The sequence below is a fragment of the Ammodytes marinus genome (genome assembly GCF_949987685.1).
Source record: "Ammodytes marinus genome assembly, chromosome: 1".
Taxonomy (NCBI): Eukaryota; Metazoa; Chordata; class Actinopteri; order Uranoscopiformes; family Ammodytidae; genus Ammodytes; species Ammodytes marinus.
The window spans coordinates 32,962,934-32,986,575 of record NC_137230.1 but is presented as its reverse complement, the minus strand read 5'-3'; the positions used below and the strand labels follow the sequence as shown (position 1 = coordinate 32,986,575).

At 44.8% G+C, this 23,642-nt stretch overlaps 1 protein-coding gene across 1 annotated transcript in view; it reads left to right on the top strand.

Annotated features, from left to right (window-relative positions):
- Positions 1–681: 681 nt before the first annotated feature.
- Positions 682–23,642, top strand: part of fto (FTO alpha-ketoglutarate dependent dioxygenase) — a 129,179-nt gene continuing 106,218 nt past the window's right edge. The window contains exons 1-3 of the mRNA XM_080033430.1: positions 682–737; positions 20,798–20,875; positions 22,881–23,332. Of these exons, the coding sequence (XP_079889556.1) occupies positions 696–737; positions 20,798–20,875; positions 22,881–23,332 (572 nt within the window). The 5' untranslated portion in view covers positions 682–695. The remainder of the gene's footprint in view (positions 738–20,797; positions 20,876–22,880; positions 23,333–23,642) is intronic.

Below are 23,642 nucleotides of genomic sequence, written 5' to 3'. Positions count from 1 at the left end.
GGGGGAAAATATCACAATATTTGTTTAATTTACACAAAATTTTAAAAACACATTACATCATATTACCTTACTACCACAACCACCACCATTATAATACAATTAACAATACATATTATTTTACATTATACTTATATTATGTAAAAGTGTAAATTATATATAGGCTGTATAAAAGAAAGAGGCCTAAGATGAAATAAAAAATAAATGAAAGATAAATTAACTGTATTATTGACAAGTTTGAATTAAAATGTTAGTTTGCAGTATTTGGTGCTTTTACGTATCTCTTTCATATATTTTCATTTCAATGTCATGTCATTGAGGGCTGTCAAACTTACATCGCTGATTTAAAACCATGTTTACCAGCATATTTACAATTTGTAGATCTGTACCTGCGCTGAAACTGCGCCGTGCAACTTCTGCAGCTTGTCAACCCTACTTCCGCCGGGGGAAAACACTCAATCTGGGATTTGTAGTTCTTATCTCTACCTATTTAGCCTCTCCTTCAGTGTGCTCCCCACCAATGAGCAATTTTACACTGAAATATTTTCAATTCGGCTCTGACTGAAATAACGGCTGGGCTGCACGTGCATATGTAATTTCTAACATGACAAATGATTGAAGTGCCGTGCATTTATGCACTACAACGACCAAGGTCTCCCCTTATGAAAGCAAGGCAGTGTAAACACAACTCCAGGAACATGAAAAGATCGGGTGACTGTGAGGGGGAGAAGAGAAGAAAGGTATTGATAGCGTTTTTCTCCGTTAGGTCTGGCATATTACTAAGCCCGGACGCTCCTTAAATATCTAATGCTCCTTATGCGACGCGGCTGGCGGCACTTTGAAGGCTAGAAAGCCGCGAACGTCAGGCGCATACCTCTCCTTGCCTTTTTCCTTTATTGTGTTTTCCATTTTGCCCAACAGTCTACCTCAATGAAGAATGACAGTTTGCGTGTTTTCATCACGTTAATACACCGGTGATAAGGAACGCTAGCTTGCAGAGTGACGTCTTTGCAACATCCCATACCAAGTGAACACATGAGATGAATTACAGTCTGCTCTTTATTTGTTACCAGATAGCATTAGGCTTATTCTATAGGTTAGATATATTGACATTTATAAACAGCAAACATAACAAACAAGAGGCAAGGTGAACAATCTTTATCTGGTCAGATCACCTTGGTGCAAAGGATGCATACAACTAAATGCTAATTGTAGCCAATTGTAGCCTCCAGCAACACAAGTCAGTCAATGCAACATGAAAAACAAATGGTAAAGTTAGTGTGTGTGTGTAATGTATCTCACATTTGGCAAGGTGCCAGGCCAGCAGCCTACAGATGCTCCAGGCTTTACTATAGAAGCCCACATGATAATTAGGCTACTGTTGCTCTGATGTACAGTAGGAATGATACCTTATTGGCTAATTTAGTAACTGTTCTAAAATACATACCCTACCCTATACCCTTTGTGCATGTGCCAGCTGCTCTAGCCTATATCCTGCTGAGATGAGATGTGTGAAGGATTATTCTCACATGATGTGTGCATGCTCGTAGCCTATCCTTTGATGACCAAGTGTTGTGTGTGCCAGACCAGTGCGTTAAGCCCAGTTTCGTGCTGACCTGGGCTTAATCAGGCTTTCCCGTGCTGTATAACCATAACTTTGTTGTTTGTTGAGATACAGGAGAGGAAGGAAAAGGTTTTTTCAATGTGCTGCCTGTGCCCGCAGGCAATCCTGGGCTGAGTTTTTGGCCATAGTGAACTGCTCATAGAGTCTGCCTGTCTGTCTGTCTGCCTCTCTCTCTCTCTCTCTCTCTCTCTGTCTGTTTCTGCTCTTATCTCCTGCCTTGGACGCCCGTCTGCTGTGGCACATGTGTTTGGATCATGTTAGACAGCAGTGAAACTATGTAGGACGTGGTTCCTCCTGTTTATGAAAGCAGCCATGGCGGCCAGATGAGCGCGCGGGCTCGGAGAGAGAGAGAGAGAGAGAGAGAGAGAGAGAGAGAGAGAGAACTCATTCCAGCTGGCCCTCAGGCAGTCAGGCAGCACGGCACACAGACCTAATGGCTTAGTTTCCCTTCTCTTTAGATACATAGAAAGATGAGCACGAGGAACTGTAATTGCCAAGTGACTGTGCGACTGTAGAGCATGCCAAGGAAGGAGCCGCGTGCATTTTGGCCATTTAAATAAAAATTAAATTATATCGGTGGTTTTTATAATGATACAGTTGTTATGATAACTAACTCGCTGGGATATGAAGGTTTTTTTTCTAATCCAGTGAGTGAGCGTGCTGCTGCACAAAGTGAGAGATTGGCTGTGATGGGCCCACTGTCATTCTGAGTTAGAGAATGCAAGCGCCCACAGATTAGTGCCAAACGAATACCCAATCTCCTTAGAAAATCCCACAACGGCAAGTCCCTATACTGACAGATGGAATGTCACAGGCTGTATATGTTTTTAAAGTGATATAGAATAGGACATTGGCCTAACAGCAGAGGGATAATTAACCATGCACCAGCAACATCAATTCATATTTCCATCAATGAAAAAAATCCTTAATCATTTTGACTTATTTACTTTTTTATTATTCCTGGACACAAGGATGGGTCCATTAGATATTGTTTGACACACTAACAGCACACTTAGTTAGCAAGTAGCTACATTTTTTATAATTTCATCCCCATAGCAACATTAAATTAGCCTTAAACACTAAAGAATTGAAAAAACTTCATGTTGTATCAGTATTGTCATTACAGGATGAATTTCCACTCATGCTTTGATGAGTGTGAAAACAGCAATGGCCCTGCTCCTTAACCCGATGTTCTAATGCTGTCTTTGATGCAAGCTCGCCATTTGGACAGTGATGACAAGTATAAAGTACTGTGTCGAAACAGGAAGTGTGTGTGTGTGTGTGTGTGTGTGTGTGTGTGTGCAGCAGACTAAGTAATGATCACACAGGGTCACCAGATGTTGCGAGGTCCTGGGCTCAGCCCAGCCCATTGCTTAGATCAGCCTCATTGGTTTGCTCTGGTTGTGGCACCTAGTGCAAGCTGTTTAGGGTATTTAATTTCTGAACACTCATTAAAATGGTTTGTGTTTCCCTGGGCAATTCTGTTAAATTAACAACTACCGAGGTAAAAGCTGATTATGTGGCCACACACCCAGGCATGGTTAATCAATTCTCCCACAGAAAATGTTAGCTGGTGAATTAGTGTAAAGCAAACGATTTATGGCGACTAATGCGGACGTCCTGTCATGTCAGGCCTAGTGTTTTAGCAAGAGGGGGGTGTCACATTCTGCACATTCAGCAGCTTTGCACTCTGCCCGCCATCTTTTTCTCCCTTTTAACCCAAGCTACATGCTGCTTGCTCTATTAATGAGCCAATAATGGAGAAATAGTGTTGGGTGCTGACATAAAACACATGGGTATGGATACCTAAGGCAGGGTTGCACATAAGCTCCAACAGAGCTAGATTTACACCTTGGCCCTGTGCAGAATGGTAGGAAGGGGAACACTCGGCATGGGGGCTCTCACAGCTTCATCAGACCCCCGCCGGTCCAGCTATGGAAAAGCCAAGGCTCCGAAAAATACGGCGGTGGCAGATAATGATACCATTACACTAATGGAGCTGGCAAATGAAGGAGAACCCAGATGCCCTGCTTTATTACCAGAGGGGGTCATTTCCTCGCTGCATTCCTAATGGCCTGAGCACACAGTATTGATCAGGCTATCATGCCGCTAATCCTCTACAGGATTACTTATCGCTGGCTAGGTGTTGATCCACCGCATGCCCTAGAATGGACCTGCCGTCTTGTGTCCAGCAGGGACCCACCGGGACGTTTATCCAGCCATGATTTAGGGCCAGGCAGGGATTGTGTCTGGGATGTCTTCAGCAGTGGGCTGGCCAGTTCAATATGTAAAGAAGGAAGCAAATGGACCTAACAGCCTTCATTTAATTAAGGAGCAGCCAATGATATGGTTCCTCCCTCTTTATGGCCCCGTTGGCCCACTGTAGAGCAGGGGAAGCTGTGAGGTTGGGTGTTGTTCTCGGTAATTGTGCTGTGCTGTAAATAAGAACAGGCAGCTCTTGTACCATCAGCAACAGCAAACAGCAGGATGCAAGGTTTTTACTAGGCTGGTTGGCCCGAATTGATTACATAGCACTCTGAATATTTAAGTGTAAATCATTCTTGCCTTCTGTGACTAAAAATGGAAGAATTTCACATGAATGTTTGTTTCTTAAGGCCTCACTGCAGTGGACCATCAGTTATGATCACTGCAATACGAATAGTTGTAAAAATAATTTCTAAATTATTAATGGTTTGCATTATTTGAACATGACAGAGAATGGTGTAGCCTGGGCCCATCATTATTACAAATGAATAGAAGGGTCAGGTAGCACAGAGCACTTTGCCCAGGGCTTGTGACCTGTCATATCCTTGGCCCCTTTACTGGGCCCTTGTGTGCATTAGCGTCCTCCGGCCATTGGTAGCGATGCATCTTGGCATCAGCAGACCCCCCCTTTTGTCACCTCTGGCCTCGGCTAATCAAAGAGTTTACCTTAAGGGGGACATTTAGCCGTGTTTGTAAGGGCCACTCCACGAGCCATAAAGAAGTATTTATACATTTCCATCTGGAACAACCTGTCGTGGCTGAGGAAACTAGGTATTGATCCGGATATTTAGTCATTTCTTTCTGCGTGCGCCATCAATATTGTGCAAACATCCGTCCACGCGAGGCTTGACCCCAGCCCCGGCCTCTATATTGCGCTCCCTTTGGAGTTCAATGATATACTATTCTGAAAAGTAAAATCAATGAATGAATATGAAGTTTTGGTGTGTAATATAGTGCAGGCCCAAGGCCCCAGGTCTTTCATTGATCTGCTATGTGAGCGTTGGAGGCGGCTGATTAGTCTGCCGCTGAGCTTTTCCTCGACATGTCTTTACCTTGTCTTGGCTGTTTGATCTCTGGCTCGTATATTTGGACCGAGTTGTTTACAGAAAAGCTTGGGTAGTCAAACCCGTCTTCAAACTAAACAGCCGTCATACTAAAACTAGTATGAAGGTCTGAGCAGTTTGGAACAGGATTGTGTTAGCTTGTATTAGAGAGAACATAATGAGAAGATGCCGTGTGTTTGCTGGGATATTTATAATACACTGCTTTTTATTCATATGATTGCTTCTGAGGTTTTTTAGCCTAAGTGTGTTTTAGTTTAATAGTGCAGCATAATCTTTAATTTGACCTTAATCATCTTAAATGTTGTCAGACTGCAGTAAGCCTGTTTGAGGGTGGGTCTTTGTTTTAAAGATGTCATTTCAGTGATGGGATTGATTGTTGTATTCTTTCCCCCACCTCATCTTAAAGATAATTATTCAATTAAAATGAAATGATACGTCCTCCAGTGGGTGACATTTAAAACATAAGCAAGCTGTTTCCTTAAGATAAAATGTTACTGTTTATTTCCCATGAGATGGTTCTTCTGTGGATGCCATTCTGTTATCAGCCACATAAGGGCTGGGTTAGCTTCCCATGGTCAACGTGAGAGATCCAGCACGTCGTTCCATCACTTCCTACCACCTTTTTTTTACGACTGTCTGTGTTGAATCCATGACATTTTAAAAAGGTGCATGATGTCTACATTAGGTTTGCATCTGGTAGGATATCAACTTTTACAGCCCCGCCCTCGTTGTCTCCGGGTGTATGGCTAAGATGACCTGCCATGGACTCCCCCATATGTGCTGGAAAGAGGACCTGTGATCTTACTAAGCATTTAAATGGGAAAAACAGAGATAGCGTTTTGCTAGGCGTTGCGCTTTTGGTGTGGCTGGGGAGTATTGCACCACACAGTGAGCACTGTAAGTGAAAGGGTCATCTGCAGAGGTTTCCCCCAAACAGCAGCTGTCATCTAGTCATTTCTGACTGGTTGGCCGCTATGTGGCAAGATGCAAAATTGAGAAATAGTTCTTCCAAAAGTGAAATCTGACATATTTCTTCAGAATGTCCACAAATGTTAGGTAAAATACAAACAATGTCCACGCAATTAGGCTTAGTTTGATTTTCTTTGGAGAATACTGTCAGCTTTTACCTTTGCACATTTGAAAATATATATATATATATATATATATATATATATATGAAGCTCAAGTGTTAGGAAACAAGTATTCTGCCAGTGAAATACCACTTTAGGACAGGTACCTTTACTTGTGTATATTTATCGCCATGTCTAGTATACCACTCAGTAAAACAGTTTTTTCTCCTATGGAAGCAGTCACTGGGATTGTCCAAACAGCCCTTGACAGCTTACGTGTCTGACAGCCCCTGCCGAGCACCTCATATTAGTGTTGAGGCATTAGCCACAGATGTCAGCATATCCGCAAACAAGGCCGCGACGTGGATCATGCAAACTGGCTGACCAGATCAGCCGTCAGATTCAATGAGATTACATCGAATGTGACCTGCCCAAGTAGGGGGTTCATCTGTCATGCATGTGTCCCGTCACAAGAGAGACATAGAATAATCAGTTCAATCAATAGATGGTGGTGGCTCATTGGACTGGTGCTGAATAAACATGGGAATGACCCTCTCACCTCATACACACAGCCTAAAACCTCCAGGGGGTTCATTAGCCACTCAAGGCTATAATCCGGGCAAGTCGTTATTTTCCATTTCTGTTTGTTTGGCATTCTGGTTCTGTGTGTGTGTGTGTGTGTGTGTGTGTGTGTGTGTAAGTGTGCAATACGTCTATGAATGGATGGTGACTTGTGTGTGTGTGTATAGTGACACCTCTATATATCCATGTGGTGTGGCTGCTGTTTTTCCTAATGTTTTCAAAAGATTGTTTAGCACCATGGATATTTGAAAGATTAACAATTAAATAATGTACACTCAGAATGAACAGTCCTGGCCTCCAAAGCAAGTAGTAATCAATGGTAGCCAGGATACCTCCTAGCAGCATCCAAGCTTGTTGCTAATTTTAGCGAACTCCAATAAAAAGGATTTCACTGCGCCAAGCCACCTGCATAGGACATAGCAGTCTTCATGCTGTTTATTTGTGAATTTATTTTCCTTTTGTAATGACTCACCTTTCCAATAAAGTTAAAAAAGGCCCGCTGCTACGGTGTTGGCCCACATCTGGTTCCAATGGAAAGTCCAAAAGCCTTCATTCACAAAAGCTGCAGGAGACCAGGTTCACAAGGCATTGTAAATAGTAACTGTTAATTTGTACATCATAAGTTCCTATCCATAAACGTACGCAATGCAAGTGTGTTAAAATACCTGGCATTTAGCTTATTGCCTTTTTTTTAGAGGCAGAACATGGGACGTGCCTCCTTTAGCCAGAGCCAGATTTTAGCTTTGCTATTAGCTCAGCCAGCAGCTGGAGGTACACTTGGCCTCGTCTGCCTAACCACCATTAACACAATACCACCGGTAGTTTCTACTTGTAAAAACAAAAGTTATGTTTTAATATTTTGTAATAAATGACTCTGGAACTTTAATGGACGGATATTTTTCTATGCTGTTAAATTACCTTGTCTTTCCTAACCTGTCTAATAGAACACAGGAAGTCTTTTGAAAAAGGTAATTTGGTCCTATGTATCAGGTGCGTTGGATAAATGCTTCCACTGACTTGAGGACTACACCAACTTCCCTGGGCTTACCTGGTTATCCTGGATTTGCTTTCATGGACCCTTTTTTTATATTGCTCGTTCCAGCACTTACTCTGCATCAAGTGTCTGGGCAAGTGTCTGCTCACTTCAGGCAGTCCGTTCATGTCTCAGTGACTCTTCTTCCAAGCCCCCCCCCCCCCCCCCCCCCCCCGCCCCCCCGTGTGTATTTTTCCTCATCAGCCTAACTTTTCCTTGCATATATGCGAAGCAGCCAACGACAGCTTGACTGGCATGTTGTCAGACAGGCGATGCCTTTCGCCAACGGTGGAGCATCAGCCCTTTCCTGAAAGATCGTTTGTGTGTGTGTGTGTGTGTGTGTTGATCTATGTGTGTGTGTCGAGACGTGGGGGTGTTGTCAGGACTCGACCGGCACACTTTGCATGTTCTTCCCCGAGACAGGTGCTCCTGGGCGAGCACTGGTGCATGACAGTTGCCTTTCATCGCTGTCTTCTCTACACTTAACCCCTGACCAGCCCTCCCTCCCTCCCTCCCTCCTTCCTCATCCTCCTCATCCCTCTATCCTCCGCGTCTGACCTCCTCTCGCGGCACTCCTTCCCTCGGCCGTCCTGAGTGATGGACTGCGTGAAAAGGCTTGTGTGCAGGTTGGCGCCTTGCATGTGCTGGTGTGGTGCGGCGCGGCAGGCTTGTCACACGCCTAACACTGTCAGGCCAATGGAAAACTCAGCTGTCCAGACTGAATTGCACACGCGCACACACATATACACATGCACAAATTCGAAACCCACACACTCCACAACTTTTTGTTCAACAGTCCGTAATTCCATCCACCGGCGCTGTCAAGCACTTGATCAAACGTGCATAAAGAAAGGCGCCCCTTGGCTGAATCCCATCTTCTCCCTTCCCATCATAATGTAGGCAGATTTTTCCCTTCCTCTGCCTGTTCTTTCAACTCTGTTTATTCAGATGAGCCTGACTGGGGGGCAGCGGGTCACATCCACTTGCCTGGCTAAAACGGTCCTGAATTGTGGGTTGTCTCCAGTGAGATGGAGAGAGAGAAAACACAAGGAAGGGTTACGAAGGGCTGCCGAGCGGTCATGTCAGGGCTGTTTTCGGGGCTTCTTGTGTACGTGTTTGTGCCATGGCAGGGGTAAGGGGTTAGGGAGTTTGAGGGTTCAGTTGTCAACCCCTGTGTCATGCTTGCCCTGGCCCTGTTATGTAGAGGGCATCCACTGTCATTTGTTGCGAGACTATTTGAAGTGGAGTGCGCCACAGAAGCATAAAAAGCAGTCAGCACACTGCAAGCTCTCAGGTGCCGTCAAGTAACACACATTCATTTCAAAGTACAAACTCTTTGCAGGGACGAATCCCTCTTAATTTGACACTCCACAGTTTGTGTCTTATCTATTTAGATTTTTTCCCCATTTGTTTTAGGGTTGGCCTTTTCATCTTCACCGTACCTGTGTTAACTCAAGATGAGGACTGATCCAGATGTTTTGCATTGGCTGTACTTAGTTTCCATGTTCTTTTCCCTTTTGTTCTTTGAGCTCCATCATGTTAAGTGAAGTAGGTGGATTAAAGTCATGCTTGAAGCCAACTTTGGAGAAGACATATCCTGGGTAAGCTTGTGCTTTTCATCCAACAGCCATCCCGTACTTCCAAGTTTTTTTGAAGTTTATCCCAGTGTTTGTCAGTGTAGGTGTATGTGTGTGTTTCATGTGACATACATCTCCCACATGCTCTCCAGTCTCCACCACGGGTAAGAAACGGCAATGTTTAAGACTCCTTAAAATTGTTGTTGGAGTGTCAGGGAAGACATTCAGCAGAACGCACACTATGAGCTTAATCCAACAACAGCCCGTCTGCCATACTCTACTACTCCCCGTATCTGCCAGCGAGTGGACCCCTTCTTCGCAGCCATTGTCATATATAGGGGGGGCATTGTCACGTATGAGATGGACTCATGTAAATGCGGTGACAGGCTACTGTCTGGGCTGACTGACAGCACAGAGGGATTGGGCTAATCTGAGTGACTGATTCGAGGCGCGCAGCAGCACGGCTGTCCCCATAACTCCTGAGAAATAGACAGCTTCGGCGGAGTTATCTGTGTTTGTAAGTCCTTCTGCTGCACTGGGATGACAATAGGGATTAGTGCCAAGGTTCTTTAAACTGTTTTTTTATTTTATTTTTGGGAGGGGGGGTAGGGGGCCTCTTATCGGCGTCTCGGCAGGATGCTTCCGCAGCCAGTTTTCCTTGACTGTCAATTAAAGAGGGGATCATTAACTTCAAGGGTATAAATGTTCTAACACTGGTATTACGTTGGGAAGCTAAGTCGCTGACAGATGTTCCAACTTTAATTCTCCACTTGTTTTTTTGTCCTTTAATTAATTTATGTATCACTTTTCGGGTTTTAAATATTTCTTCCCCCTGTCTGCTCTTTGTTAGCCTGTAATCTCAGTTACCATGGTAGTCCCAAAGACGATTGGGCCTTGTCACTCGGCTGTGTTTCTTATGAGGTTCAATTGGCTAATGTATTCAATATCACCCAAACTGAAAGGTAAACAGCATCTAATGGCGCGCGTATTCCTGCACTGCCTCGATGCAGCCTGGAGGCTCTAGGCCTAGGCGGGAGGAGAGCAGCATGTCTGCCTCTAGTTCTCCAGGCTTTTTTCAGGAGGAACCAACTGCTCGGAATGATGATTGATAAAAACAAAACGAGTGTAGGCTTGTATCTCTGTACATTTGTGGTTCTTTTGGGAGGTAAGCAAAAGTAGTGTACTACTTTGGGGTTTTCTTATGGAGGCTTTGGTGGCGGTCGTGAAGCAAGAGTGTGACAGCTGTGGCGGAGCTTTACTCGGAATGAAAGTACATTCACATAGAGTTACGACAGGGATACAGTAAGGCGCATGGCGTAGGTAGCCACATAAAGAAAGAAGGAAAACAAGGGGAGGAGAGACACTAAGGGGAGTGGGAGAGAGATTGGCGACTGAGACTGCTAATGGGCAAACTCTCTTCATCCAGCGCCACTGCCGTCACCACCACCACCCTCTTCTCTCGTGACAGCTCTTTTCCTTTGTTCTTCCCCTCGGCCCACTCTCTGCCGGGGATTCGTGACAAGTTTTCGCGGGCTGATCAAACGGCGTGGTGACACCTGATTAGGGTATAGTGCGTGTTTACAGCCGTGCATGGCGAGGACCCCCTACTCCTCCAACAACAAGGGAGACTTCACCTTGACTAATTAAATTTGCACCTGCAACGCCAGCTTTGACAGCCACTGGAGGGGCTGCATTTATTTATGCCACTCCATACATACTTCCTGTGACGTTCATGGAGGCTGAGTTTTGCAGTAGCTCCTCTGTTTAACCACAGTGTGGATTTTAAATGTCTGTCAATGTCTGTAATATCATGCCTTCCAAAATTGCTTCTGATTGATAAGAATTTAAATTGTTTTACTTCCATGTTTTTGGGAGCATAATTTGAAAAAATTGGATTTACAAAAACATTTCTGTCAGTTTTTTCTTGAACATTGCTTTCATTAAAAAAAAATAAAGAATAACAGGCAAAAAGTGAGCTTAGGTAGGATAGCAGATGCCAGAACTTGCCATATCAAATTCATTTGCACGATTATGGCATTATGATGATGGAAAAATATAAAAACTTGTTGATCAATGCTGTGTTTAGTAGTACATAGTTACGTATATTCTTCAGTAGTAGCCTGTCTAATCAGCTCTCTATGCTATCTTAAACTCATTTTATTTTGTATTATCTTTTGTGAGCTTTGCGATCAAATTTTGAAAGGGTTTTGAACCTTTGTTTGACATAATGTGATTTGTGCTCCTTGCTAAACATGTGTTAATCATAGAGTAATTTGCGTACATACATGTGCTTGTACATGATCTGCCTTTCAAAGCTAGCATGTGTGTGTATCTATCTAAATCAGTGTTGAGAGTGTAAAAGGCCAGCGCTGAAGAGAGCACAACATCATTCACCCAGTAGCAGGAGACAGGGCCTGGTAATTTGTGGCTCTCCCCCCTCACTCCCACTCTCTCTCTCCCCACACACAACCCCCTAACACCCCCATTCCGCCTCCCCAGCCTCAAATTGACCAGGCTCGACTGCTGGTCATGCTGTATTACATGGGTTAGATGAAGTAATTATTTCTAGGCCACTGACTACAAGCAAGATTAATAGTTTTTGAAACGGCCATAATGGAGGGCTGACCTGCCGTGACATAAGCATTATTTCAAGCTCACCTCCACTCTCATCCCTCTCACCTCTGGGCACTGGCAGAGTGTGATTTATACCTGGGTTAATGAGGGGAGGGAACCTAGGAGCCCGGAGCCACTAGCATACCAGTGCAATGTTACAGGCCTGCTCTCCCAACTCAACAGACAGTGAGTTTACTTGAGGAAGGCTGTGTTTTATCTTGATTGGATTTTCGGTAAAAAAAATGTAAACTGATTAAAAAAAAAATCAACATTTTCGAATGTCAAAATTTTCCTGCATGTTGAAATTTGACTAGACTTTCAAACGGTTGTATTCAATTAGTTTTTCCTTAAAAGGACAGACCAATTTGCTACTGATATCAAATCTGTCCAGGGTCGCTTCATTTTGGCCGACCCCCCCAACCCTGATGCTCTAGAGCCTTAAGGACCAGAGTAGCTAGAGAAGTTGTCACTAGGTGGCACTTGGACATCATGTTATCGGATGCTCTCCCCCCCTTCACCCCACCCTAACCACCTCCTCCCCCTCCCTCCTATCTCGCCTCCCTCATTTCCTCCCTCCCCTCTGTGCTAAGTACACCTCAGATGTCAGGGTGTTTTATTTTTATTGGATGAGGGCAGTGTGTAATGCATTCACCTCCGTTGCTGCCAGCTGTTAAATGCCCCAGAACATGGTCTGGCCAGGCTCCGCCCCGTTAACCCCTCTGATTGGCTGTAATAATTAGCAGAAGTGAACAGTAACTAAAGCGAGGGTTTGGGATGGCTTGCGACTCCCTGATACGTACGTGACTGAATGGTCCGTCCTGCCGGGGCTTAAGTGTCTTGGGTCAGTCCCAACCTGGCCACATCCCGCCTTCCTCGAGTGCATGTGTGTGTATTTTAAGCTTTAATATTAACCCTCAACTTAAACACATGCATGCAGCGCGGCACCAGCAATTACATTTTCAAATGGCTGGGTCTGTAAACCTTCAGGATGTTAATCTGTCACCATTCAAGCTACTGGGAAGAGTGAAAAGAGGATTAAGCTATTCAATTCCTGGTAGAATATTTTCCTTTGTTCGCAATGAGTGAAGGAAAAATAAATAAAGAAACAAGGTGGCTTCTCAAGCAAGACAAGTGCCTTCTGCTAGACTTCAGGATTTGGCTAATGCCATTATAGCAAACTTATCTGCCACAGGATTCCAGGAAGACAGGCTGGCGGCTGTGTAAACAGCCACAAATGATATCCGGTCTTTAATTCAATATTAATCTCAGGTCACATCGTAATACCATTTTATCTGGGTCAAAGATTACACTAGATAGAATTAGACCTGTCCTAGATGTTCAGTCCACATCTGTTTTGTTCCTTATGTTTTGCTAGTGGATTAGGTGATTGACAGTATTTAAATTCTCTAGCTTGTTAATAATACCATATTCACTAATCTGTTCCAACATCTAGGTCTCAAGAAAAAAAAATGATATAGTTGTATGCGGTACAGTAAAACAACAGCAAAGTAAGGCAGCAAAGGCCCACTGTTAGATAATCTGAAGCAGACAGGTATCTCAATGCTTGATGTAGCATATGTAGATCATCTGATATGTCTTTTCTTCCAAAGTGACTCATTTAATGTGTTGGGTGTGAATGTGACATACAGCTGCGTTGATGGTTAAACATCCCTGAAGTGTTTTGTCTGGCGACATACCGTCTAAAACCTGATGTTTAGCATAACGGTATAATATACCACATGATAATTGTCAAAGCTGTCAGCCAATCCGTACCCCAGTCTTAGCCCCTCGTTTACCCTTGACTCCAAACCCCTCCGGTCGGATCGCGCATCATCTTTATCCCAGATGAAGTACCAGACTCGGTAGTGTCAGAAGATGATCTAATATGGAGCCGAAAGGACACAGAGCTGGGAAATCATCGTCATTTGAAGAGGTTGCTTGTCACATGATGGGTTTGATCAACCCGTGCGGCAGTACACAGAGCCGGGTCTTTGCACTGTCTAACAGTGGTACTGGATTAGAGACACAAGCCACTTCGACTGTGATCAGTCACTCACACACAGAGACAAGCGGCAGGACTGAAATCCTCCTTGCACACTTCATACACATCATGTACACGCTTGTTCGTCAAGCCTACTGTATGGAAATGAGGAACGTCTGTTGACAGTGATAGCACATGGTAGTTTTTCCTTTGTGTTTAGGCCATTTGTGATGCTTTATTCTGTACTGGTTTTTCATAGCTGCAGCAAAACAGGAACTGCCTCAACCCACCCTTCCAGTGAACAGTACAGTAATTTTGTAAGGTATGTTTAGCTCAAAGCGGTAATCCTTGGTACCCCAAAGAAAGGCTGACCAAAATAGGTACCGTTCGCTTATTTTGGTACCCTTGCCCACTTTTGACAGGTACGGTATGGCACACAAAGAAACGCGTGCCATACAGTACCAAACATAACTGTACCGCTCCGTGGAAACAAGGCTTTAGAGTGAGCTACAGTACCAGGGTGTGTTGGTCTATAGCTGGCTGACCTGCTGCCTGAGTGCTACTGATCTGTGACTTGTTGAGACAATGGCAGTGTGTGTGAAGAGCCTGGCCCTACACCCGTACACACTGTGTATGGCTAAGTGCTATTGAATTGTTTATTGTCACAAATCACAAACCTTTCAATGACTAGGTGCGACCACCGTACACCCACTCATCCATCCATCCACCCAGCTGCTCTGCCCTGAGCGATGTGTTGGTCTACTGGGCTCTGAGGAGCGTAACGTCAGCCACCAGAGCCGGGGATTTTAAACGCTCCACCTGCTTATCGATCTCTTCTGCCCCGCTGAGCCAGCCAAGCCCAGGCAGCATCGAGAGAAAGAGAGAGAGAGAGGGAGAAAGGGAGAGAGGGAAGGAGGAATGCAGACGGGAAGGGCAATCTGGTGGCCTCTGTCCCTTGGTCCTCAGGTCTGTCCTTGACACTGCCTGTGGGACAGGGCCTGGAGGACGCCTCTTGTCCTCTCTTTAAGCTTCGCATCTAGCCCCTACAGCTAGCCGGACCTCCCCCTGGACCAAGCTGCACTTTGCACAGCCATATTGATTTTTTTTGGAGGGGCAGGAAAAGTGTGGCTGGCTGGTGAGAGCAAACGGCGGAGGAAGGGAGGGGGAAATGGAGAAATCGAGGGAGCTTTCCAAAGCACTGACTTCTCCTTGACTGCACCTCGAGACGCGACAACCCTGTTAGAACAACTCGGTGTCCCCGGTGCCCCGCTGAAAACTGCTAATCACAGCCTTTCAATCAACGCTCTGCTTCCTCTCTTCTCTTTGCTCCCTCCATCTTTCTCCAGTACTCATTTTCTCACTCTTTCCCATGACTTTCCCCCTGAAAGCTGAACTGGACCCTGCCTGAATACCAAGGGACTGCGTCTGCATTAAAACCGGCCATTCCACATGGAAAACAGCTGACCTCATGAAAGCACGTTGTAATTTTGAAGGTGAAAACTAAAAAGCTTTTTTTTCCGATCGACATAATCTTAATGGAAACAGTATGTCCCGACCGCAAACTAACAGTTAAGGCAGAATGGTAAAGGGCCCCCTGTATATCATTGCTGGTAGCCAAGACATCATAAGGCTATGGCTCTTGTTCATCACAACAGCGATGGTTTGAATTCTGTGCTGTGTTTAAAGGTCAAGATGCCCCTTGATAAAGACGTTTAATCCCTATAGCTCCTCCAGCAAAGAATGGTGAAAGTTTTTACAGTCTTCCAGAAATCTTTGGAAGTACTGCAGCTCCCGTGTGTGAAATTGTATAAGTGAGTGAGTGTGAAGCTGCTAGTATGTTTCTGATAAAGAGCATGCTCAGTCAATCTCCCCCGGACAAATAAAAAGGTTATGTAAGGCATACATCGACAGATCTCTTAAATCGCCCTCCTCTCCCTCCCTTCTTTTCCCCTCTTCTTCTCTCCAGATTTGACACCTGCTAAAGGTCACAGAAACATCTTTTTTTCCCCCTTTGAGGTGTAGATAAGTGTGAAATAGATGTTGACACCACAGGCACATTGAAAAGCACTTAAACAGAGTGGCCATGTGCCAACCTGTCTGTGTCTGGCTTTGTGCATTTGTAAATACTTTTGAATGATTGATCTGGAAACCCGGGTCTCTCTGTAAGCCTGTCAGGTGTGGGCGAGAGAGACGGAGAGTTCAAAAAACAGATGAGGTACTTTCTTCATCGCCTTCTTTCTCACATGTATCGCACGCACATCCCCACCTGACAGAATTACACGTTCCCTGGGATGACCAGAAGAGCGGCTTAATATGTGTGTGTGTACTTGAGAGAAAACGTGTAGGACGCACAAAGAGAGAATTGGATAGGACTTGAGTGTTTAGTTAAAATGGCGCACACAGAGTAGTGCATTTGGTGCACCTCATTTCGCACGTCACGTCTGACATTTAGTAATAAAGGTGCTCACATTGTATGTGTGTGTACGTGTCTGAATCTAATTAATGACAGTGGCAGTGGTCCCCTGCAGCTCCAGTGATGTGCTTGGATCAGTGTTATAAGCAGGGCGTGAAAGGTCTACCCAGCGCCAGCCCTTTAAAACAAATGGCCTCTCGTTCATGTAGATGGATGGATGGAAACGTTCGGATATTAATGATCATGTCCCCCACCGACCTGTCGCGAGGTGAAATGAACAACGCAGCCCTCAGCCTCCAACAACAATTAACAGGCCCTGGCCGGCCTGTCTGCCATTTGTCATCACCTACCCCACCTGTGGACCCCCGCTGAACACATGCTCAATGTGTCTGTCGATATGTTCACTCCACTGACTTGAAAAAATATGCAGTAGTTGGTGGGATATCATTCATCCTCAATGTTATTATCTGCAATATGTGTCTATATGAGAAACATGTCGAGGATTATGTTCTTAATAACGGACATGCACATCTGACCCATATTGCTTGCATGGTTTGGGTGGACGACCTTGCATTAGAGATGATTTGCAAATGTAGGCTAGACCTACATGCCAAATTGAATCTGTAATTACATCTCAGGATAATACAGATTATCCAGAGACAAATCAATATCAGCAAGAAAAGTAGCTTAAAGCCAATTTCAAGATGTTTTTGGAAACATCGACCTCTTGCTCTCACATTCCAATTCATATTCATAGGCTGGTCCTGGGCAGGTGTGTGGAGACATGGGGTTACACATTACCGATGCCTCCCACTCTTAAGGTTAACTCCCACACATTCCAGTTATCCATTGACCAGTCCAGCCCAGTTAGCCGTCACATTGAGTCACCCAACTTTAAGCTTGTATTCTTAAAATAAATGAATGCCACAAGTGGCTGTAAACAGTACGTCAGAAGTGAGAAATGGTTAACCTTTGCCCCGAAGCATAATTTGTGAAACTAGTTTGAACAAAGGCCTTTCCACACATATTATATCTACTACACATGCTATTTTTCAGTTAGTGTATTAAGTAGGATGGACATATTTTTAGATGTATATTCTAGGAAGGAAAAAAGGTAGTGAAGTCATAAAACTCTACAGTACACAGCAAGAAGCACTGCAACCAAAGCATGTGGTCGTGTATGTGTGTAGGCTTGTGTGTGGTGGCACTTAGGTGCTGTGTTATCTCACCATAGTTCCACCTAGTGGCATACCCTGAAGATGAGGTAGACCTCGAACTATAGACCTTTATGGAACAAACTGGACTACCATTGGCTGAAGAAGAGCCTTTTGATTCCAGTGTTTGCTCCCCATGTGTAGGATTCTCTTTGGTGTTTTTCCTACAGATTTTCCGTGTATCACACATGCAAACACAAAATGTTCTGCTCGGGCGGGCACTCCCTGCCCTTCTCCACGGCCTGTGTCGCTTCACACCAGCTCCCTACATTCTTCAATCCGGTGCCAAATGGACCGGGGCGGAAGCACCTTTGATGTACTCGGGTTGTCCGTCTGTTTGACTCCCGGCGTTTTACAGCCGACATGTCAAAACTGTTGACTCACCATCACTTTTGCAGAGGAGGACCCCTTCTGAAATGGGTGTCACACAAGTACCAATAGCTTGCTGTTTAAACAGCGAGCTCTATTACACAGCTATCTCTCATCACGTCATCCCCTGGGACTTCACAAGACCTGTATGCGGTCTAGGGTAGTACCTGTATCAAAAGAGTTAAAAGGCTGCTCTCCTTTGGTTGGATTTCTTGAAGAAAATATGGTCTACTTCTTCTTGCCTCACATTGTAGTGCATGAGCATACATCTGAAAAAATCTAGGTATCCGCCAAGATTGAAAGAATAATTTTTCACAGGTTAGACTGGAAGTGTTTTTATCCCTGCAGCAGCGAAGTTATCCGGCCATTTTGAGCAATTGATGCTAAGCGGCGGACATTAATCTACTCTGAAAAGAAGGCTTTGAAGAAAGTGTCTGTTGAAGTGTCACAGATGTGGGAAGAAACTAAATTAATAAATACACGGTATACACAGTTTGATATCTGTTATGGGCCAAGATCAAAGCAAACCAATTGAGTCCTATTCTACCTAATGTGTTTGGCCGTGATAAACAGTCCGGCTGAGGAAATAATCCCATCAAGGAAGAGAGAGAGAGAGAGAGATTAAAAAAAGAAGAAGAAGAAGAAAAAAAAGCATCAGATATATCACTCAGCGCAGACGGTTGGCCCCGGCTACCGTGACGCATCAGTGTTATTATGGGATTGGTAATCTCGTTTTCTTGGGGTCTGAGTGGAAACGCAGACTGTTTTTTTTTTGTGCGGCTGGTGGTTTTCCTTTTTAGAATCAGGTGCAAGGAGACAAGGAGACAGACACAGCGGTCCTCTTGATACTGTGAGACTCCATCTGCTTCAGACGGCTCCAGTAACTTCTTGTCTTTCTTTTTTTTTCTGTGGAATTTCTGAGTAGCTTGATGCATTTGACATGTGTGTGACAGCCCTGGTTGTGTGCGATTGGGGTTGAGGCATCACGCTCGCTACCCTGGCTGTGCGTTTTTTTCTTCTTCTTCGGATGGGCATGATGTATCTGTGTGTGCGTATCTATCTATTGGAGCCGTACACACATACACACACACGCACGCACACACACACACACACACACACACACACACACACACACACACACACACACACACACACACACATATATACAGTATGAGGACACACTTTTGTGCTTGTGTACACACACAGTGGAGCTTTGCACACTGTGACCAAAGCAGACTGTAATGATCTCACTTATGTGCACACACATGCGCACATCTACACTAGATGGATGCCAGGATATGGGAGTGTGTACGGACTCACAGCAGCACAGCACTGATAAAAACACACACAAACAGATACACACACACACACACACACACACACCCACACACACACACACACACACACACACACACACACACACACACACACACACACACACACACACACACACACACAGACGGAAACACATACAACACTAGCCCAGAGCCTCACCTTGATATCTTGAGCTTCTGTCATGAGCTAGAATTTGACACCAATGAATATGTGTCAGGTTGTCAATTCTCTTCCAACGGCCTTTGAATGCAGCCTGGCCATGAATAGTGCATGTTGTTTTGTTTTTTAGATATATACACCAACTGTCTGCAAGTCTGTTTTTGTTTGTTCCCGGATAACTTGGAGGGGCCTGTGCTGTATGTTGTACGCGCATGTGTGCATCCTTTTAAGAAAACTTTTGCAAGCAGGTGTTTGTGTTGTTTAGCCTAAGGTAAAGATTCAGCCCTGAAGGTAAATTCCCCAAGCTGCTTCACATCTGATGCCCTCCCATTTCTTCTGCCTACCATATTGGGATCTGCTTTTTTCTACACTGTCTTTAATGCACATACTTTCAACGCTTGCCCTCTCTTTGATCCAACCCCACTCTCCAGTCAGGAGACACATCCTGTTATACCTGCACTTTAATGTTATACCGTGGACATTTTATTTCCACTCTGAAAGTCTCTAGAAGGACATATTTTGGCTAGCCGGCTCCCATATTCCCCCGCAGCGTGCCACATGAGGTCTTTGTCATTTTTAGGGCAAAAAGAAATGTGAGACGCCTGTTGTAAATGTCTCGGAATTATAAACAGGGTTTGGGTGCTCCTTAAACAGTCACATCCGCTTGACGGTTGATGCACGGAGGCCATTCATGAAACACTTTACAAAGGTGTAAAAGGACGGTGGCATGGCGGTGACATTTTCTCCTTGCTGAGACACCATGCAGAGACTGCGTTTGTGTTTGCACCTGTTTGGAATGAATATGAGGTTCTGAACCCACATACGCACGCAGATACCAGGCCTCTACACACACACACACACACATACACACACACACACACACACACACACACACACACACGCACGGGAGGGCATCATGAGGCAGGGTGGGGAAATAGTTGTGAAATTTATTTGGGCATATATTTTTTATGCCAGTTGCCATTGGATTTACAGGTCCGAATGGAATGCGTCCCAATGAAAAGTGCTTTGATCCGTCCGCCAGGTTTGCGTTTTTTATTGGAGGAGCTCCGCATGGCACAGGGCATCTTTTATAAGGTTGTGAGAAACCCCACGGCATCCTTCACCCAATCATAAAGATGTGAGACGTCAATGAAAATGACTGGTTGTCAAGGAGTGAGAGGGGTGGGGGGGGGGGGGGGCGTGGGGGGCTGTGATATCTCAGTCAGTTGTGTGAGCATCATTTGTTGAAATGTATTTATTTATTTGATTTCCAAACACCTGATGGCTCATGTCTTTGGGTGGTTCAGTTTATATGATTTTAATTTGTTATTGTTAGTCCCTTTACTCCGATGTGTGATGCTACTGTGACAATTCACACTGAAGATGTTTACTATTTCTTAATAGAGTTTTAAATAGTGTTCTTCACAATAAAGTGCCACATGTCGTGGTTTGCTGTGTTATACTTTTACATGTACTTACCATTCCGTGTTGCCTTCCTCAGAGGCGGAGGCTGCTACAGGAGTTGGGTGACCAGAAGATCCCCTTTCTGGGACCTTCCGATCGGGGCTTTCAGCAACTGGTGAGCTGAGCCACACTTCCAGACTAATGATCGCTACATCTGTACTTTCAAGGACCTTTAGCAGCCTTTTGCCTACTGTAAAATATTCCCAATTTTATCGCAGTCTAAACTGTTAATTAGGGGGCCAAGCCCGAGTAGGGCTGGGACCGCGTTTTGCAGAGCAACGCGGTTCCCAAGCCCTGCGGGGCAGGGAACCCTATTGTTCTTGTAGGGATTATTATTATTCTTCCACCTGTAAAAGTGGTGCTGCAGCCCAAACCGTAAAGGGTTGGGACATGCCACTTGCATGACTAGATCCAGGTCCGTGCCTGGTACGCAGACAAAAAAATTCAGACATGCCGGCCACTAGGTGGCGCTACAAAACAAGGAAAACGTGTATAACTTCCACACCGAAAGTCCGACAGTCAAAAACTTTATATCCACAGATGCCCACAAGTCAGCTGCATCTTTTGAGATAGGCCACGCCCATTTCCGTATATATACATTTTTCGCTACGTCGCAAAAACTGTGTCAGTCACCAAAACATACTCCTCCTACAGTTTTTGCCCGATTTGGACGAAACCAAAAGCATTATGCTCTACCGACTCCCACGAGCAAAAGTTGGTCAAATAATTTTTCTACGACCTTCGGAAGACCAAACGCTAGCGCTTTAAAGATTCGATTTTTCGATATGGATCATTTCTTCTTCTTTTTATTTAAAATGGTGCTGCAGCCCAAACCGTAAAAGGCTGGGACATGCCACTTGCATGACTAGATCCAGGTCCGTGCCTGGTACGCAGACGAAAAAATTCAGACATCCCGGCCACTAGGTGGCGCTACAACAATGGAAAACGCGTTTGAGGCTATAACTCCCACACAGAACGTCCGACAGTCAAAACCTTTATATCCACAGATGCCCACAAGTCAGCTGCATCTTTTGAGATAGGCCACGCCCATTTGCGATAGGATACATTTTTTGCTACGTTGCAAAAACTGTGTCAGTCACCAAAACATACTTCTCCTACAGTTTTCGCCCGATTTGGAAGAAACCAAAAGCATTATGCTCTAATGACTCCCACGAGCAAAAGTTGGTCAAATAATTTTTCTACGACCATCGGAAGACCAAACGGTAGCGCTTTAAAGATTCGCCGATTAGCTTCCTTGTAATACCTTGTACGTAAGTGATCATAAATCCAAAACTATACATCGTATCAAGACAATATTTTAGAAATATGGTCGTACTGTCCTAATGAACATCCTCAAAAAAAATTGGAAAATTTCGCCAAAAGGGGGCGCCAAAAACACAAAAAGTATACATCTCCTTATCCACTTGAGCATCTTTCTCTGCAATTTTTTTGCCTTTTGGTCTATAACTCCCAAACCGAACATCCCACATTCTAAAACTTGACATCCACTTGTTCGGTACATTGAGCTGCATCTTTCCATCTAACATAGTTTTGCGGATGTCATCCATAGGGGGCGCCAAAACCACAAAAAGCTAAGAAAACGCCTGTGGGGCTATAACTCCCACACCAAACATCACACATTCAAAAACTTGACATCCACTTGTTCGGTACATTGAGCTGCATCTTTCTATATAACACAGTTTTGCGAATGTCATCCATAGGGGGCACCAAAACCACAAAAAGCAAAGAAAACGCGTTTGGGGCTATAACTCCCACACCGAACATCGCACATTCAAAAACTTTACATCCCCGGATTCCGTGAAGCGAGGGGCCGGCGCCGCGGACGACGACGCCCGATCCCGAGTCGCGTGGGAGGCTTGGCCCCCGTTCACAACTGCTTGCAGTTCTAGTTTCAATATTGAAATTTCGACTTTATTCTTGACTGAAAAAACATCATAATTTTTTTCTCTCTCGTGGCCCTCAATACTCTTAATAGCCCTGTTATACACTCAAAAGACCATAGGGATGCATGTTTGGCTAATCATTAACTTTCAGTCAAGATCTGTCTTTTCGTTTGTCTTGGTAAATCTGTTATGACAATGATGTCTTGTTTTTCCTAGTGGGACTCTAGTTACTCGGGCCTGGTCCTGAGGCGGTCCTGCTCGGTGCCTGCTGAGCTCCATGGCCGGGTGCAGTCTGCCCTGCTCACCCTGAGGAGGAAGGGCTGTCTGCTGAGAGACCTGGTCCGCATCCGTGACCGGGACGTTTTCACCGCAGTGTCTCGTGCTCTGCTAGGGGAGCCGGGACACACCTACCGCTACCTGGACACGCGGCTCTTCGCCATCCCCTGGCACAGCGAGGACGCCAAAGGACAAAACTGTTGCGATCCCGACTTGCGGGCCGCTTGCAAGGCATTGTGGGAGCTCAATACCTTCTTGTGCTCTGACGTGGGTCAGCAGAAGGAAGGAGACAGGCTGACGCAGTGTGCCAAGGGGGAGGCGGACCCCAAACAGGCCCAAGAGGCCGACGCAGATTCCAAAAACAGTGAAGAAGACTCCAAGAATAGTAATAGGTAAAGTCTTCTTGTATTTTTTTAATTTGTAGAGTATCCATTTCTCGATATATTGTTATATCTGTTACATTTTTTTTGACAATTGTTATTCTATTACTTTTCTTAAAATGAGTTTTTCTTAATTACCAAAATGTTTTGGTGCTGTGGGTTTACGGGAATTACGTATGGGAGGAGGGTCGGTAAATGAGAGCCTTAATGTGTATGTAAGTTGTATGCGATTTTGTCTGTTGTATAGTTTGTTTCATGTTGGGCCACCCTCGAAAACCACATGGTTCATCTCATTAATACACTTTCAACTCTTCAACCTTTC